The sequence below is a fragment of the Panthera pardus genome, unplaced genomic scaffold, assembly GCF_024362965.1.
Source record: "Panthera pardus isolate Hobbes unplaced genomic scaffold, ASM2436296v1 HiC_scaffold_6, whole genome shotgun sequence".
Classification (NCBI taxonomy): domain Eukaryota; kingdom Metazoa; phylum Chordata; class Mammalia; order Carnivora; family Felidae; genus Panthera; species Panthera pardus.
Window position 1 is genome coordinate 867,090 of NW_026526991.1, and position 19,380 is coordinate 886,469.

At 48.7% G+C, this 19,380-nt stretch overlaps 1 protein-coding gene across 5 annotated transcripts in view; it reads right to left on the minus strand.

Annotated features, from left to right (window-relative positions):
- The window catches only part of FAM227A (family with sequence similarity 227 member A), a 70,930-nt gene that overhangs the window by 44,130 nt on the left and 7,420 nt on the right, over window positions 1–19,380 (minus strand). For 2 of the 5 annotated variants that reach the window (XM_053894813.1, XM_053894814.1), the window contains exons 1-7: window positions 16,406–17,217; window positions 15,402–15,551; window positions 12,553–12,654; window positions 11,976–12,080; window positions 10,198–10,321; window positions 4,619–4,726; window positions 2,618–2,697 (exon numbers count right to left, since the gene is read on the minus strand). In XM_053894813.1, coding sequence (XP_053750788.1) covers window positions 2,618–2,697; window positions 4,619–4,726; window positions 10,198–10,321; window positions 11,976–12,080; window positions 12,553–12,654; window positions 15,402–15,551; window positions 16,406–16,549 — 813 coding nt within the window. In that variant the 5' untranslated portion in view covers window positions 16,550–17,217. Of the gene's footprint in view, window positions 1–1,276; window positions 2,377–2,617; window positions 2,698–4,618; window positions 4,727–10,197; window positions 10,322–11,975; window positions 12,081–12,552; window positions 12,655–15,401; window positions 15,552–16,405; window positions 17,218–19,380 lie in introns of those variants that run through there. The other 3 variants (XM_053894816.1, XM_053894817.1, XM_053894815.1) reach the window with 3 other exon arrangements.

Below are 19,380 nucleotides of genomic sequence, written 5' to 3' on the forward strand. Positions count from 1 at the left end.
CAAAGATGGGCGTGATCCCACTGAGTGGGAGAAAATGACGACACAAGACAGAGGGGTTTGGTCCCCAGGGGGTGGGGTCCAGGGCACAAGCGGGGGCAGGGCCCGTCCTCCATAGGCCAATGGTGAGGGTACAGATGGGGGCAGGTGCCTCGTGGTAGGAAAGGGAGTGCCTTCCTGCTGACTGCTTCTAATTTCCCAGTGAAGACGCTCCCTGGAGGGTGAGGGGTGAAGGGCGAGTGAGACAGGCCGCCTGCAGTACAAGAATTCTGGGAAGGGAGACCAAGTGACATGAGGGTTTGGGGAGGGGAGCACATGCTGGGGAAGTGTGCCAGCATAGGCGGGCAGTGCTAAGTGCCCCGTTGAGACGTGCGGCCGTGGATTGACAGGGGCCCTGGCCACACAGACACATGTGCTACGATCTTCATCATGGCGGGGAGAAGGCCCTGCTATTATTGTGCTCATGTCACACCTGCGGAAACCAAGTCTCAGAGAGGTTAAGTAACTTGTCCGAGGCTGCACAGCTACAATCTGAACCTGTGAGAGCTGGCGTTGAACCAGAGACCTTCAAGCCCTGTGGGGACATGGAAACTTTCCAAGGAGCACTGGCCTTGCCAGTTCAAAGAACATCCATTTCCAGATCCTTAAATGTGCTTACATCCTGTTTTCTAAAAGTGATCATATTGAGAACGTAGCCTTTATCCCGCTTTACAAAAGAAAGGCACACCCTTCACCCATTCCAAACATTGGGTGAATGTGCCAGGGTGAAAACACCCCCATCTCCGCCCCAAACAAAGGGGAAAGTCTGGTCTAACGATGAATCGAGCCTCATATGCTACTTATTCTGAATGAAGCATGGCATTAGAAATGAGGATATTGGGGAGCCTGGGTGGCTCAGTCGGTTGAGCGTCCGACTTCGGCTCAGGCCATGATCTCGCAGTTCACGAGTTCGAGCCCCACATCGGGCTCTGTGCTGACAGCATAGAGCCTGGAGCCTGCTTCCGATTCTGTGTCTCCCTCTCTCTCTGCCCCTTCCCCGCTCGTGCTCTCTCTCTCTCTCTCTCTCTCAAAAATAAATAAACATTAAAAAAAAAAAAAAAGAAAACAATGAGGATGTTGGTCTACAGCTTAAAGATTAATAGCAGAGGGGTGCTCGGGTGGCTCAGTTGGTTAAGCATCTGACTCCTGATCTCTGCGCAGGTCATGATGTCACCCTCATCAGGCTCTGCGCTGACAGCGGGGAGCCTGCTTGGGATTCTCTCTCCCTCTCTCTCTGACCCTTCCTTGCTCATGGTCTCCTTCTCTCAAAATAAATAAATAAAAGCTTTATAAAAAAAAAAAGGTTAGTGGCAGAGACAGCCATGATCATAGGAATGACCGCATAATTCCATAAGTGCTCTGAAGGACAGAGCTCTGAGTACGTATCACAAGGAACCAAATGCAGATGAGGGTCAAGGCTGCTGACCCTGAGGACAAGGGCTTCAGCTGAGACAGAAGGATGAGTACGTGTCCCCCGAACCAGGGTGGCAACTCCTTCGGCCGAGAGCCAGAGAGTAAACGTTTCCGGCTGTGCGGGCCATGATGTGTGTACCGCAACTACTCAGCCCTGCCATTGCAATGCAAAGCCAGTTGAAGACCAGTGAAGGGCAAGTGAGACAGGCCGCCTGCAGTACAAGACCAGGTCAACCAGGGACCGTGGCGGTGTGCCAGTGACGTTCTACTTACAAAAACGGGCAGCAGAAGGCCTCTTTCATTGTTTTCCCAGACATTTATTTGTCCAGCTTTCTGGAAAAAGGAGGCCTTGATCGGTAGCGGTAGCACTTGGTTTCGTGTTACCAGTGGGAGGAGATGCTGGCAATGATGGTGGCAGGAGGGAGCTTACCTGGGACAAGAGGAGTGGCAGGTACAGAGGCCAGGTGTTGGTAGGGGTGTGACGTCCACAAGGAACTGAGAGAACACCCCTGCAGGGGGAGCCGCAAGGGCCCAGGAAGGTGGAGATGGGGCCGGCAGGACGTGGCAGGGTCGCACAGGTCAGTCTACCCCACGGCAAGAGGAAGCCTTCTGAGGTTCGGGAGGTATTTTGTATTTGGGCTGGGGGAGGGTGTTTAGGGTAGGGGGAGTTGGGTGGGGCCGGGGGGGGTGACCTAGGACATAATTAGATCTGCATTCTGAAAAGATTGCCGGGGTACCGGGGAGCCTGAGGGAGCAAGGAGCCTGCTGTAATATGAAGGAGCTCAAACTGGAGTGTAGGGAGGGGAGGGGAGGGGAGGGGAGGGGAGGGGAGGGGTGGTGCTGGAGCTGCCTAGGAGGGAACATCACAGGGCACAGAGGGGCAAGCAGGGGTCGAGAGGACAGCCAGGTGCAGGTTTCTGACAAGGACTGATGGGGAGGAAAAGACAGAAAAGCACCTTGAGCTGAGCCTCTGCTTCTTTTCCCTTCACTTCCCCATCACTGCATTTCTGGGGTCACCCTTTGGTGCTCTGCTCATGCACGCAGACCTAGAGGACCACCAGGACCCCTCCCGGAGACGCTGGGCGGGGAGCACAGAGATGCGGAACCACATGGATGTCACTGAAGCATCTGGGATGCAAAGGGTCTGGGTCTGTGACTCTCTACTCACCTTCGGGCCCTGGGCTTCCTTGCTCTGGGTAGACTTCTGGAAGGGGTAGCTCTTAGAAGTGGACAAAAGAAACTCTCTTCCTAGGAAGGAGACAGAGTTGTGCTTCAGTTAGTTCCTTCTTGTCCTGGAGAGGACACCGTAGACCGGGAGTTTTGACACAGCCGCCTCCCTGGAGGACAACAGACCTCAGGCAAACCAGAGCCCCTCAGTCATTCCACCTGCTGAATGACCTTGGGCAAGTTACCTAACCTCTCGGATCCTGTTCAGGGCTTAAATACCAACTACCTTGCAGGGCTGGTGAGCCCAGTTCAATAATGTATGCGGAGCCCCGTACACAGTGCAAGCACTCAACCCACAGGGGAAAGAAAGTACTGGCTTCAAAAGAAAACCCAAAAGTTGAAAACATCCAAATGAAGACATGTTGGCTTAAACCCTTAAAAAAGTTAACAATCTATCCATCTCCTAGAGTGTCATTAAATTTGAAGACAGTTCACAGGTTAGATGTTGTTCACTTTGCAACTCCTGTGTGTCCACGGTGATTGCTGGGAAAGTGAACATATCAAGCGGGGGTCATGCTCTTCTCTGAGGCCTGCCAGGCAGTCCCTCCCCTGTGCCCTAGACTGGCGCTTCGCAAACTGGACAGCGCTTACGGAGCCCTGGGGGACCACCGCGGAGCCCGGTGCAGCCGGGCTAGGGACGCTGACGCTGCTGGTCCTTCTAGGTGGCAAAGGCGTGGCTCTCGGCGTCCCCGCGCAGACAGGGGGCTCACCATGGTGGGGACTGTACTGCCTCTCAGGGGGCCCCTCCTTCCTGCTGAGTGGCATCCCCGCGCAGACAGGGCTGAGTGGCCTCGCATTCCCTGAGGGAGGCAGACTGAGTGGGGACAATGGCTTCATTGGCCAGAGGGCCCACAGGCTGCCTTCGAAGGCAGGAGGTTGATTAGCCCGTCTGGGCAAAATTCTGGCCCTCCAGCTGCGCAGGGGCGCCTTGGGCGCATGAACCTCTCTGCCCCTCACCTCCTGCTGTAAGATGAGGGGAACAGGCTCTCTCATAGGGGTAGAGTAGGCGGAAAACAAAGTAACACAAGCTGGCTGGTGCAGAGAATGAGTCAGTATGCGACGGCATGATTTTTACTGCTAATCAGAGTACAGCTTTGGGCTTAGACTCACATTCTTTCCGGTATGAACGGTTTCCACCATATTTGAGAAAAAAATCATTTTCTCACTCCTATCCTCCACTTCCAAAGGGTCCTGGGGGTGGCTGAGGGATTTCATTAGTGGGATGTTGTCTGCCCTCTGGGTCCTATTCACCTACTAAAGATAGGGCTTTTCTGTGTCTCTGGGGTGCCCCCATGGAAAGGATAGACCTCCCCCTGCTGGAGAAAATATCCACCTGACCCAACAGTGTGTCCCTTTGGCTTTGCAGTCCCGTGTTTGAATCCTGACTCAGCCACCCACAGGCTGGTTACCCCATAAAGCCCTCTCACCGCTGCCACGAGAAATGCCTCTGGGTCTTCTCGCATGCTGTTCCCTCTGCCTGGAACAGTAATTCTCCCCTTCACCCGCCTAAAATACACATCCTTCGAATCTCCGCTTCAATGCCACTTGCCTGCTCAGGGCTGGACTGGGTACCTCTCCCCGTGCTGCCTCTGCACGCTGTAAGCCCCACCACAGTGCCCAATCCAAGGTAGTGTCACTGCGTTGCCTAAATTCCTCCTAGACTGCGCTATGGGTCCCAGTAACCGGACACCCAGAGACACCCAGTAACCGGCATCCATCGTTAGAATACAAAATTCCACCCCTGCAGCCCAGCAGTTATGTTGCGCTGACTTTTAAGTGCACCCTGAACATCAGCATTTCAGTCATTTTGGTGACCAGACAGGGGAGCGTCAAAGGGAACCTGGCCCGACTACCTCAATACTAAGGCCCTGCCCTGCCTCTACTGGATACGGCTGGGTGTGGCAGGGCCACTGGGGGCTAAAGTCCACAAGTGGTACCTTACTCTTTAACAGTCGTTTTCTCTGCAAAATTAATTCTTCTCTCCGGAATCTCTCTGGATCTAGTTCCGAGTAGTCCCAGCTGTTATAGCTCTGTAGGCAAGGATATATACCTAACAGAGAATGAAGAGGGATCGTGAAAACCTCCATAAAAGAGAAGGGAAGCAGAAAACAGAAGCCAGAGCCTCTCCTCCAGGAGCCCCCTGCTGGTCCTAGGGAGGCGGGGCTTCTAGCATTAGCCCCACCCTACAGTGGCCCTGAGCCTTGTGGAGGTGGGGGGAGCTCCCCCCCTTCCTCTCTAGGTCGGCTTGGTGCCTTCCTCTGGAAAATGGAGATGGTGGGGCGCCTGGGTGGCTCAGTGGGTTAAGCGTCCGACTTCGGCTCAGGTCATAATCTCGTGGTTCGTGAGTTCGAGCCCCATATCAGGGTCTGTGCTGACAGCTTGGAGCCTGGAGGCTGCTTGGGATTCTGTGTCTCCTTCTCTCTCTGCCCCTCCCCCACTCATGCTCTGTCTCTCTGTCTCTCTCTCTCTCTCTCTCTCTCAAAAATAAGTAGACGTTAAAAAAAATTTTAATAACTTAAAAAAACAAAACAAAGAAAATGGAGATGAAGTTCGCCCTGCGTTCCAGACAGCGTGAGTGTCAAGATCTGATCCGATCACACCAGGACACGTGACCCTGTGTACACAAATGTGAAGGGTTTGTAGACTTTGGTTTTCCTGCCCATCTCCTCTGCTCTTGCTGGACTGGGAACTCCCTGAGCGCAGGACCTGGGCCTTATTCACCTTTGCACCTCCAGGGCTTAGCTCTGGACCTAGCACATAACAAACAGGTGCTTAGCAAGTATTTGTCCAACATCTTATCACACTTAGCTAAGTACCAGAAATGGGTTCTCCCTAAATATTTGATGGTGACACTAATGGGGCTGATGCTTTTTCTTGTAAGAAAACCACGTGCTTCAGAGTCTTGGCTTCTGGAACCTGAACGCTCAGACATTAGAAGGATTCCACTTTCTCCCTCGGTTCTTTGGTGTAGAAAGGAAAAGACCAAGGATCACTTGAGAAGTTTTGACCACCTATGCAAAGATGCTGCCTCCACTGGACAAAGCAAGTGGATGGGGGGGTTTATTGCTGAGAATGCATTAGGGGAAGGAGGCACAGTCTTGGACAAAACGGGAAATAGGAAGGGCGAAGCGAAGAAAAGAGTCGGAAAATGAGAGGAAGGATGGAGCAGTGGTCAAGACCTAGCTTTGCAGCCGGACAGCCTGGACCTGAACGCCTGCTCCCCTGTTTGGTGGCTGTGGGACTTCTTGGAGTCTGCATATGTTAAGAGGATTAAATGGGTGTGCAGAAAAGGCTGAGCAGGCACAAGGCTGCTCTCCTTGGAAAATCTTGCTTGTGAACTTGGCCTTTGGCTAGCATCTGCGAGTTGTCTGGTAAACATTTCTTTACACTGATATAACTTGCCCTAACTACCCAGAAGTGGGCAAATTCCTGGAAGTGTACAACCTACCACCACTGAATCATGAAGCAATACAAAAGCAGAACAGACCGATAATGAGTAAGGAGATTGAGTCGGTAATCAAAAACCTCCCAAATAAAGAAAAGCCCAGGACGAGATGGCTTCACAGGTGAGTTCTACAAAACACTTAAAGAATTAACTCCAATCTTTCTCAAACTCTTTCAAAAAAACTGAAGGGGAGGGAACACTCCCAAACTCATTTTATGAGGTGAGCATTACCCTCATACCAAATCCAGATTAAGTATGCTACAAGAAAACTACAGACCAATGTCCCTGATGAATATAGATGCAAAACCTCTTAAGAAAGTACCAGCAAACTGAATTCAGCATCATTTTAGGAGGATCATACACCAAGGTCAAGTGAGATTGATCCCTGGGATGCAAAGATGGTTCAATAGCCACAGATCACTCAATCAACATAATACATGTTAATAGAAGGAAAGATAAAAATCATGATAGTCTCAATCGGTGCAGGAAGAACATTTGTCACAATTCAACATCCTTCTGCAATAAAGACACTCAACAAAGTGGGTACAGAAGGAACACACCTCAGTGTAACAAAAGCCCCATATGACAAGCCTGCAGCTAACATCATACTCAATGGTGAAGAAAGGCTTTTCTTCTAAGACCAGGAACGAGATAAGGGTGGACACTCTCACTACTCCTATTCAACATAGTACCAGAAGATCTAGCCAGAATGATTAGAAAAAAGAAAGGAAAAAAGGCATCCAAATCAGAATGGAAGAAGTAAAATCGTCTCTGTTTGCTGATGACCCAATCTCGTATGCAGAAAAATCTAGAGTCCACCAAAAAACTGTTAGAATTAACAAATTCAGTACATTTTCAGGATACAAAATCAACATATGAAAGTCAGTTGGGTTTCTATACATTGACAAGGAGCTATGTGGGAAAAAAATAAAGAAAACAACCCAACCCCACTCATGATAACATCAAAAACAGTGAAATACTTAGGAATAAATGTAACCAAGGAAGTGAAAAGTCTGTACATTGAAAACTGTAAGACACTGATGAGAGAAATTGAAGGAGACACAAATCAACGGAAAAATATGCTGTGTTCATAGATCAAGAGAATTAATATTGTGGAAACATCCATAATACCCAAAGCCATCTGTAGATTCAATGCAATCTCTCAAAATTCCAATGGCATTTTTCACAGAAGTAGAGAAAACCATCCTAAAATTTGTATGTATCCACGAAAGACCCTGAATAGCCAAAGCAATCTTGAAAAGGAATATAGGTGGAGACATCACACTGATTTTAAACTATATTACAAAGCTAAGAAATCAAAATAGTATGGTACTGGCATAAAAACAGACACATGGATCAATGAAACAGAATTGAGAACCCAGAAATAAACCTACACATAGATGGTCAACTAACATTTGATAAGGGAGCCAAGAATGTACAATGGGGGAAAAAACAGTCTCGTCAATAAATGGTGCTGGGAAAACTGGACAGCCACATGCAAATGAATGAAACCGAAAACCCCTCATTTTTACACCACTTAACAAAAATGAACTTGGAATGGATTAAGGACTTAAATGTAAGATCTGAAACCATAAAACTCCTGGGAGAAAATATGGGAAAAAGCTCTCTGACATTGGTCTTGGCCATGACTTTTTGGCTACGACACCAAAAGCACAAGCAACAAAGCAAAAATCAACAAATGGGACTACGTGCAACTGAAAGGCTTCTGTGCAGCAGGAGAAACAATAGCACGAAAAAGCAACATATGGAAGAGAAGAAAATATTTGCAAACCATACGTTCGATAAGAGGTTAAATATCCAAAGCATATAAGGAACTCATAGACTCACTAGCAAAAATAAGTAAGTAAATAAATAATAATAATAATAATAATAATAATCTGGTTAAAAATGGGCAAAGGACCTGAACAGTTATTTTTCCAAAGAAGACGCGGCCAACAAATATGTGAGAAGGCTCTCAACATCACTAACCAACAGGGAAATGCAAACCAGAACCACAGTGAGATATCACCTCGCACCTGCTAGGATGGCCATGATCAAAAAGACCAGAGGTAACAAATGCTGGAGAGGATGTAGAAAAAAGGAAACCCTGTGCACTGTTGGAAGGGATGTAAATTGGTACTGTCACTATGGGAGACAGTATGGAAGCTCTTCAAAAAATTAAAAATAGAACGACTCTATGATTCAGGAATCCTACTCCAAAGGAAATGACATCACAGTCTCAAAGAGACACCTGCACCCCTAGGTTCCCTGCAGCATTATTCACAATAGCCAAGGCATGGAAACAGTCTGAGTGTCCGTCAACGGGTGGATGGATAAAGAAAATGTGGCATATATATACACAACGGAATGTTATTCAGCCACAAAAAGAAGGAAAGCCAGACAATGCAACAATGTGGATGGGCCTTGAGGGCATTATGCTAAGTGAAATTAGGCAGACGGAGAGAGACAAACACTGTTACGTGATCTCACTTATAGGCGGAAGCTAAAAAGCCAAACTCATAGAAGCAGAGCATAGACTGGTGGTCGCCAGGGGCTGGGGATGGAGGAAATGAAGAGATGTGGGTCAAAGGGGTAAAGTTCCAGTTATAGGAGGAACGAGTCCCAGGGATCTACGGCATGATGGCTACAGTTAACAATCCTGTGTTGTATATTTGACTGTTGTCATGAGAGTAGCTTCTACGTGTTCTCACCATAACAACAAAATGATAATTATGTGTGATGAAGGATGTGTTAACTAACCTCATTATGGGAACATTTCCCAACATATGCGTGCGTCAAATCATTACGTTGTGCATCTTACACATACACGATGTTATGCATCAATTATACCAATAAAGCTGGGGGAAATTTTTCCCCTAACTGGTAAGAGTGGCAAGCTGTAAAACAGTGTGGCTTCTGCTGAACACCTGCTTTCCCGGAATTTTGGTACATGACAGACAGAGGTCTCTATGTGACCAGCCCCCAATAGAAAGCTTGGGTGCTGTGTCTCTAGCGGGCTGGGCAGAAACATCACACGTGTTGCTGCATTTTTGTTGCAGAGGGATGACAGTGCCCTGCCTAACTCCTCACGGAAGGGAGACAGCATGAGGAAGCTTGCACAGGAATTCCTCCAGACCCTGCCTGTCATTTCCCTTAGGAATATTCCCTGGCTGGGGGCACCTGGGTGGCTCAGTCGGTTGAATATCTGACTTCGGCTCAGGTCATGATCTCATGGTCCGTGAGTTCGAGCCCCACATCAGGCTCTGTGCTGACAGCTCGGAGCCTAGAGCCTGCCTCAGATTCTGTGTCTCCCTTTCTCTCTGCCCCTTCCCTGCTCCCGCTCTCTTTCTCTCAAGAATAAATAAACATTAAAAAATTAAAAAAAAAAAAAAGAATATTCCCTAGCTGTGTAACCTCATTGCACTGCCATAATCTTGGCTGTCAATACTCCTACACGCTGAGACCTGAGAGTTCGCCTAGCAAATACCTTAATGTGGGAATGACTTGGAGACCCCCAAGACAATAGGAAATGTAAAAGAGTGCTTACTTAGCACAGTACTTAGGACCCAGGAACTTCTCAATAGGTAGGAGATTTTAAGGGCCTTAGAAAATAATCTAGGTTGAGAAGAGGGGAGTGGGGAAGGGGAGTGAAAAGTCGTTAAAAGCAAACACCACCCTGGGCACTCACTGTGCGGGCAGCAGGGACAAGGGGACTACAGTTGGGCCACATGGAGTCACCCGGGGGAGGAAGGTTGGGATCATCCAACCAGCATACGCTTTGGGGTTGCTCAGTTCTGCATCCACCAGCCCACAGCACATGGCCAACTAATGGGGCTCGGCTGGAGCCTGCTCCCTACAGATGCACCGGGCACAAAAAGGGACTAAGAACATCTCAGAACTGTTCTGCGGAAGCAGGCGAGATCAGTACTCCACGGGGCTCTAACCGCACACCTTACCTTCTTGAACGTCAACGAGAGCAGAGGATAGCTGCCTCAGTCAAGGGTGTTATGACCTAGGCTCAGGCAGAAAAGTGTTTCCGGAATCGCGTTCCCCAGGACAGAGCAGGCTCCTCTTACCCGAAATCCACAGGCTCATTGTGTTGCAGATGTCCGACTTGAAATCGTGCGTGTTGAACCAGGACTGTGGGAAGCAGCAACAGAAGCTGGTGTACAGGGCTTTACTCAGAAGTGATGGCAGCCTCTGGGGAGGGCGGGGGCGGGGGGGGGGGGGGGGGGGGGAAGCAGAGCTCAGGCCATGTTCTGGACGTTTCCGCACCCAGAAAAGAGCCCCCGACCGTGGAAAGGATCTGTGATAAAACTCTCCACCTGACACCGTGCTGCCCTTCCATTCATGGGGGGAGCAGTTTCTATCTGTCACTGGCCCACATCTTGGTGGACTCCTTACCCTACCTGGGGACCCCACCTCAGACCTCAGGCTAGGCTTGGCCAGCAACCTCCCCCTCTCGCTTTCCCTCTGCACGTGGTCTGCGGCTCAGCCCCTTCTGCCACCTCCAAAGAGTAGCCCGGATGACAAGATACATTTGACCCACCCATCAGAGGTTACAGGAAGTACTACGACTGTTATTTTTTTCCCCTCTGCACGCGTGGAACTGTTGTCCCTTCTTAACTACGGTTGAGTTCAAATTATACATTTCTATCTGGCTTTGTTCATTTAACAACATAGTAGAAGCGCTTCCTCAGGTTGTTATAAACTCTTCAGGATTTTTCTCCCCACGAGTGAACTTCATAATATTGTGCTGAGTAGGCATATCAAAATTTACTTCAACACCCCCATCGGTGGATACCGTCTCTATGTCTGGCACATAGCAGGCAGTCAAAACTTTGTGGAATGCATGAGTGAAAGCAGTTTTTCCCGAGTATTCGATTATGACTTCCAGAAGATGGAATCACGATAGTAATCATAGCAGCGATGATACGTTGGGGGCTTATCGTAGCAAAAATGTAACGATGCACTTCTCTCTCAGACCGTCAGAGTGTCATTTCCCTAGATCCTTCACAACCCTGGCAATTATTCTTTTTAATCCATGCAATCCAGCAGGTAAAAAGGGGCATCAAATGGCTATTGTTTTAATTTGTATGTTTGACGATTGTTAAGGGTGAACTTTTTTTCCCATTTGTATTTCTTCCCTGATGAATTTCTGGTTTGGTACTTTGTCCACTGGTCTAGAAGGGATTTCATAAGATTTATAAGAGTTCTTTTTTTTTTTTTTTAAGTTGTTGTGTATTTAAGTAATCTCTGTACCCAACGTGGGGCTCGAACTCACGACCCCGAGACCAAGAGATGAACGCTCCTCCAACTGAGCCAGCCGGGCGTCCCGATTTGTAAGAGTTCTTTCCATTGTGTGACGTATATGCTCCGTGATTTCTGCAGTTTCGCATTTGCCTTTTAACTTTGTGGTAATTTATTTATGTAGTTAAATCAGTCTTTGTGAATGTATGTATATTCATACTTTTTAATTTTAAAATCACATGCTTATTTGAATACTACAGGAATATTTAAAGTAGAAAAGGAAGTCTCTTACAACCTCATTCCCCAGAGATAATCATTGCTAAGAGCTGGGTAAGTATTTTTCCAGATTTTTTTTTTTTCTATTCATAGGCACACATGCATATATACATATACATTTTTAAACACGGAGTTCTAGAAATTTCTTTGCTTTCCACTTAAAATACGCCATATATAGATCTACCTTATTTTTTTGTGACTGCGGCATTGGAAGTCTGTGTATGAATATAGCACAACTTACTAATTACTCCCTCACAGAAAGAATGTTAAGGGCATTCTATTGGCATTAGCGTGATTTTTTGTTCTCCCAGCAGTGGTTGATGCTCACTTTTAAGAGAGCCTCTTCATAGTGGGATTTGGATTCATGCAACAAGAGAGACGCGTAGTGTTGGGATATCCGATCAAACAGCTCATTCTGGATCTCCTTGTTTGGCTACCAGGAAGAAGAGTGGAGAAGGAATTACTAGAGCCTCCTGATGAAACGGCTAAGGCCTGAGGTTCTTAAATACGTACTCCTCTTATTCTCGAGAGGTTGAACCTCCTGTCATTTACGAAGTAGTACGCTGGTTTTTATAGGATTTATGAAATAGATTTACACGTGGGGCGGATTGTTGAAGAAAGTGCGCAAACTCTGGGGTGGGAGGTCCCGACCCTGCTCCCGGCCCTGTGCTTGACCAGCCACGTGTCAGGGACCAGTTCCTGATGCTCAGGGGGCTACGGGACATTGTGCGGAGGCTGAAGCACAGGACGGATGGACGAGGCACGGGTGGGGAAGGGAAGGGGTGGCAGATGGGGCTGCAGGGGTGCTCCATAGAATCAGAGAGCCCGGTAGCCCATGCTAGAGACACTGGGCTTTATTCCATAGAAAAGTAACTTAAGCAAGGGAGAGAAGCACGCAGATTTACCTGGTACCTCTCGTGAAAGATCCACCAGAAGCTATCCAGCCATATGGCTCTTGGAGAAGGAGAAGAGAGAAACTTCTCTAATTCTCTATCGGAACAGAAAGACTTGGGAAGAAAAAAAAAAACACAACAACAACAACAACAACAACAACAAAATTCACATTATTATTGCCGTTGTCTTTGAAAACACAATTTTTCATTGTTTCATTATTTCACTGTGGCTGTGGAGCCACAACCAGATTAATAATCCTCTCCGTTCAGAACCCGCCTTTCCTCCCTGTGTTCCACAGCCTGTTATTGTCGCTAACCACACCATCTTCCCACCCGTCATCTTTGGAGTCAACTTAAAAGAAACACTTACCCTTTTAGTTTAGTGAGTGCCGACTATTTGCCTTTCCAGCTATTTTTACACATTCTCATCTAACCGCTAAGATAATCACACCAGGCGTGTTACCACTACCCCCATTTTACAGACGAGCAAACTGAGGACCGAAGAGCTGAAGTCTCTTGCCCAAAGAGATACAGCCGGCAAGTGGCAGAGCCAGCACCGGAATCTGTAACTGGAGGCAGCTTCCCCGTTCTGTCACCTACTCCGCTCAGCGGCAATCAACAAACACGCACGCCACACAGCTGCAAGCCACTGGACCAGGAGATTCTGCGGGGTTCACGGTAAGCACACGCAACTGTAAAATCGGAATTTTCAGCGAACTCGGAGGGGCAGGAAGTTCAGACTTCGTTGCAAGGCGACCCGGTAACCTGACTCTGATTCCAGAACTACCATCTGAATAGCGTAATGACACGTAATATCTGTTGAATGTTTACCATGCGTCTGGCACAGGGCTGTGCCCTTCACGCCTCACCTCATTTCGCTTGTTACCATCTAGGTGGTAGCTACAGGCATCCCCGGTTTATAGAAGAGGAAAGGGAGGGTCCGAAAGTGTAGGACTCTTGCCCAAGTTCGCATGGCCGGGGAGGCTCCGGAGCAGGCAGCTTGACCCCAGAGACACCACACACGCGGCCTCTTAGCATTATGAAGAGCAAAGAGATCCCATTCCTGCCCCCTCTTGGATGCAAAGGGGGAGACTCCTTGGCTCTCCCTTCGGGCCTATGGAAGCTGGGGGCAGGGTGCGTGGATAAGCCTCCCTCATCGGCAGGGGGTTCTCTGAGCCCAGCTCTCTGCTTTGTCTTTTTCACCGTTCCTCACGTTTCCTTAGAGAAAACATACAGTGAGAGCACAGACTTTGAATCCAGCTGGATTCAAATCCAGCTCTTATGCTAAGAAGCTGTGTGGCCTTGAGCAACGTTATTGAACCTGTATGTGCTCAGCTTCCTCAACCAGACGACAGAGGGAAACTGAAGGACTCCATAAGAATCTGCTTTCTGTGGGAGGCCTGAGTGGCTCAGTCGGTTAAGCTTCTGACTCTGGGTTTTGGCTCAGGTCGTGATCTTGCGGTTTGTGGGTTTGTGTGCCTGCCGCTCCTCCACCCCTCTGCCAAAGACGGCAGGGGACCAGGCACCTGGGCCCAGAGCCCCTACCGACTGGTTAAAGGCAGCTGTCCACTTGCTGACTGCAGTCCATGCTGGAGCCAGGGGCTGGAAATACCACTGTCATCTTGGGCGGCGGCTGGCCCCAACAGACCATCACTCTTAGAAAGTCTGAACGCAAGACACAGAGGAATGAGACCGACGGAGCCGAGGCAGAGACATTGCCGCTGGAGAGAAGGCAGCGGGGAGAAATCGTGAAGAGAGGAGGGAGTGAAGGAAGGTGGCTGGGCAGAGGGAGAGAGGAGCGAGGGAAAGAGAGACAAAAGGACAGAGGGAGGAGGAGACAAGAGAGAGAGACGGGTAGTAAGTGGTTTGAGGCAGCAGTAGGAAGTACAGGTAGACGAGGCTAAGAACCTGGGTCCCGGCAGGGGACGACGATTGGAGCTGCTTTGGGGACACCATGAAGGGCGATGAGACCAGCTGTAGGGCTGCGGATACCATTTCCTGGGCTTCCTCCCCTCCCCACACCTCTCTGCACTCATCCCCACCTCTTGAGTGGTCTCACATATTCTAGGCCTTGGAATACCGCCCCCACCCTCCGCCCTGCTTCCCAAGGAACCCAGCGTGCTCCAATGCACTGCTCTCCAAGTGGTTGTTCTCCCCAAGGGGCACCAAGGGGCGTGGGAGGAAAATACTCTAACTAATGTCTAACTAAGAAAAACAAGAAATTAAGATTACTAATATATAATGTAGCAGTTGACAACAGAGCATGTCTGTATATCATTTACAAAAAAACATAGATCATGATGGTGCACGCTCAAAATTTTTTGCCAATAAGACACATGATCAAAGCAGTCTGGGGGCACCTGAGTGGCTCAGTCGGTTAAGAGTCTGACTTCGGCGCAGGTCATGATCTCACGGTTTGTGAGTTCAAGCCCCACGTCGGACTCTATGCTGACAGCTCAGAGCCTGAAGCCTGCTTCGGATTCTGTGTCTCCCTCTCTCTCTGCCCTCCCTTGCTTGTGCTCTGTCTGTCTCTCTCTCGCAAAAATAAATAAACATTAAAAAGAATTTTAATGAAAAATTAAAAATGAAAAAAAGTCTGGAAATGAGTGCTCAGGAAGGAAGAATCTAGGTTTTGGAGGGAACATGGGCTTGGGTTCTAATCTCGGCTCAGTTACTTGCAAACTGTCTGGCCGTGGAAACTGACTTACTTAGTGATCCTGACTCAGTTCCTTGGGGTATAGAACGGGGACGGCCGTGTCTGTCTGCCACACGGTTGCTGTAAAGCTGGGGTACAGCTGGGCCCACAGCAGGGGGATCACACAGTTGGCAACATTGGTGAGCTGCCCACTCTCTTTCCTTACCTTGCCACTAAGGCGGTTTCTCTCAGCCCGGACCACATTGCCCACCATGTCACAGAAGTTCACCCCATTTGGAAGCCTGTTCGGCACAGCGCTGTTAAATTTATATGGGTGCTGGTACAGCTCCACCAGCAGATTTTTATCTGCTGTTTTCTGGAACAAAAAGCAGATATGAAAATGAGGTCCATCATTTGACAGTTTAAACTAAAACTAAAAACGAGGATATCTTCCCCTTTTTATCACGAAGATGGTGTAACAAGCTTATAGAAACTGGACAAAATGGGGGCACATTCAGGACCCCAGCACCTCTTACCAAATGATTTACATTATTCCAGCACCTCTTACCAAATGATTTACATTATTTCTATTTTCCCTTTCAGGCTCTGAGCATGTTTACAAATATGCAGATATAACTCGACTCATGTTACAATACATAAATACACACACACACACACACACACACACACACACACACACACACACACGGTGTCCTGCTTTCTCCACCTTAGATTTTCCACATTGCTACACTGTCTTCAAATTTATCGCTTCAGAGAATAGATCCTGTTATGAAGGTGGGCTATCATTGAATTAACTACCCATGGATTACCTCCAATTAACATTACTGTCATTAATAATTTGGAGCATACAGTTTCCCCCTTGGGTTTATTCATTATGAATTTCTGGGGAAAAAAGGCAATATAACAACTATAAAAAATGTGAAGATACAGAAAAGTGGAAAGAGAAAACCAATTGCCATCACCCAAGGCACCTGCTGGAAACATTTTGGGGGGCTGAGTTACTTTTTTTTTTTTTTTAAGTGTATTTATTTATTTGTTTTGAGATAGAGACAGAGAGCGCGAACTACTTTAAGATCCTCTAAAAAGGGCACTCTGCAGTTTTCCTGCACAATCACCATGCAAGTGCCAAGCGTCCCCTCCCCAGGACTAAGATCTATTTCATGCCCAGCAGAAACCAGTCAGAAAGAGACCCAGCAGCAGATCCCTTACCCTTTTATTGATGAAAGATCTGACATTCCTAGATTCCGAGCCTCTGCAAACATGCTGTGATTTTCTGGGACTCTTGTCTGCAGAAGAATGGAAGAAGAGAAAGGATGTAACCACGAGGTTTGTGCATCGCTGTGCAGTAATCATAGCTGTGATGTTTCACTCACTCAGCCTGAGCTGCCAGAGGACAGTCACACTGTTAGTCTCACTGGTCCCCGCCTGAGTTGCTGGCTCACTGGATCCAGGACCCACCGCAGACAAGCTGTCCCCTTGCCCCCCAGCCTGTTCCCTCGTCTGTAAACTCTGTTCAGCGGCACCTAGCCCACAGTTGGGGGCATTGCAAAGATTTAATAGGAGAAGTGCCACCTAGTAGGCGGTCTCTAAGTGCGCCGTCCTTCCCTCCTAACTTGCCCAATGCCAGCAAGTCAGACATGAGACTCCTCCAGAAGAGGACAAAGCTATCCTCGGTTGACATGCTGGATTCCTGCTTAACTGCGTTTGAGATACTAACAACAGCCACACCCCACAGAAACACCATCAAGGCTATGAGAAAGGATTTTTGCCTCTGTCTCCCGGGTCGGGGTCGCCGTGACTTTTCTCTCTCAAAGCCTTCTTCTCCAACTCAAATCTCTCAATTGCCTTCAAAAACCAGAAAGAAATGGGGCATTAGGGATTCGTGCAGATCTGGGCGCGGGACGAGGGTCAGAGATCAGGCCATTTCCCCCGCTGGTGCGCAAAAGGCCTGGAGCAGAGGTTGTGGCAGCGCCTCCCTGTCTTCCCCGTAGGCGCCAGGGTCTCCGTGGCCACTGGTGTCACTGACCTCGTTCCCACCCCACCTCCGCCCCCACCGAGTGTCACCACCGATACATCCCCCCACCTTGCCTCCTCCCACGCCGCCCCTCCTCCTGGCTATGCCTCCTCTTGTCTATACCTCTGAGGAGGTACAGGATGTGGGAATGGGGGCTCCAATCAAGCTCCCTGGGCTAAAAGCTATTGTTTAAACTCTCTGTCAGGGGGACAATGATACCTACCTTCTAGGGTCCTTGTAAGGGTTGGATATACATACAGTATTGAGTGCATCTTAAATTTTTTTTAATGTTTATTTATATTTGAGAGAGAGAGAGAGAGAGAGAGAGCGCGTGCGAGCAGGGGAAGGGCAGAGAAAGGGGAAGACACAGAATCAGACTCCAGGCTCTGAGCTGTCAGCACGGAGCCCGATGTGGGGCTCGAACTCATAAACAGTGAGATCATGACCTGAGCCGAAGTCAGACGTTTAACCGATTGAGCCACCCAGGCGCCCCTAGTGCATCTTAAAACACCAGTGCGGAGGCTACTACCAGATAGGAGCTGCTCAATAAAGGCTAATTATTATTATTATTATTATTAATCACCAGACCCTTGACTTCTCAACAGATTTCTCTTGATCTCTGATTCCTCCTCCCCCATTCCCGCATCCCCTCCTGAGGGAACAAAAGGAAAGAAAAATGAATGTCAGTGACCCAACAAGTTATACTGATCGTCGGCCATGAGCCCGGCACTGCTCTTGGACAATAAAGTCAACGAAGAATGAGGATTCTGTGTCCTCGCCTTTAGGAATTTACAATCTGTTTGGACAGTTGACATCAGCACACGTGGGCCAAGTAGGTCCTAAATTGCTACGTTTGGGTTTGAAGCAACTGAGAGTAGTGTGAACTAGAAGAGTCACAGAGGACCACCCACGAGCACTGGGGGAAACGATGAGGCATCTGTCGTGCTTGATAAACTGTGAAACGCCCCCTCCAGTCTTCTACCCCCTTTATGAGCATGTGCGCAGGTGTATGTAGATGGGGAAAGGGCTCACACCGGTAGGTCTACGTGTCAACGCTTGTCACTGCAAAAACATAGGCCAAGATAAGGCATGATGAATGAACGGGAGGGGTGTGAGCCAAGGCAGTGGAACAGCGGTGTCTCTGGTCCTTACCGGGATGCCACTTGTAGCCCATATTGTCAAGGCCTTGGAAGAGGGATGGACAAGATTTGCACATGGAGAGAGCAGAACGGATAGGTGAACGTTGGGAGACCAGCAAGTTTTAGGCGTCAACGAGGAGACCAGCACTGGGCCGTGTGCATCTGAGACGACAGTGGTACCTACAAGTGGGGCTGTCCCCCTACTTGGGGAGTTTTTCAGATACACCAATTCAATGGAGAAGTTCATTCCTTGCGTCTGCCTCAGCTCATGAATTGTTTATGTACTGTGGCTCCTGAATAGTTCTCTACTTAAAATTTAACACCAGTAAATAATTTACAAGGTACAAAATCAAGTAGTAGAGTAAAAAGTCTCCCTCCTGCCTCCCTCCACCCAATACCCTTAATTTCTTGCATAGCCTTCCGGAGACATCGTGTTCAAATGAGAGCAGGCAGAACACACGGTCCCACGTGATGCTCTTTTCACTTTTAGTTTTTTTAAAAACCTCCCAGGGGAGTCTGATGATCACTTAGGTTTAGGTGCCACTGCTCTAGGTGGCTGGGAATATGAGGCTGAGATACAGGAGAGAAGCTAGGATTTGCAACCATATCATTCATTCCACAGGTATTTCCTGAGCACCTGCTCAAGGCCAATGCTATGCCTGTGTCGGGGATGCAGCAGAGAGCAGCGAACGCTGCTGAGGCTTCAGGGATTAGTGCGGAGAAGCCAGGGATTTTGAGGTGGCCAGTGCTGCAGTGGGGAGGTACAGGATGCCAGCAATGTGCCCAGAAGGGGCCCCTCCACTAGTCTTGGGGTACGGGATGCAGAGAAGTCCCTTCTAGGGTGAGGACGTCCAGGCGGAGAGCGGAAGGAATGTGCCTGCCACTGGGTCAATGGTGAAGCTGTGCTATGAGTGGAGCTCTTGAGGGGAAGGGGGCCGGAAGGAAGAGCCAAGCAAGGGGTACCCGGTGAGGGGCGGGGGGGCGCTCAGTCGGTTTAGCATCTGACTGTTGATTTCGGCTCAAGTCATGAT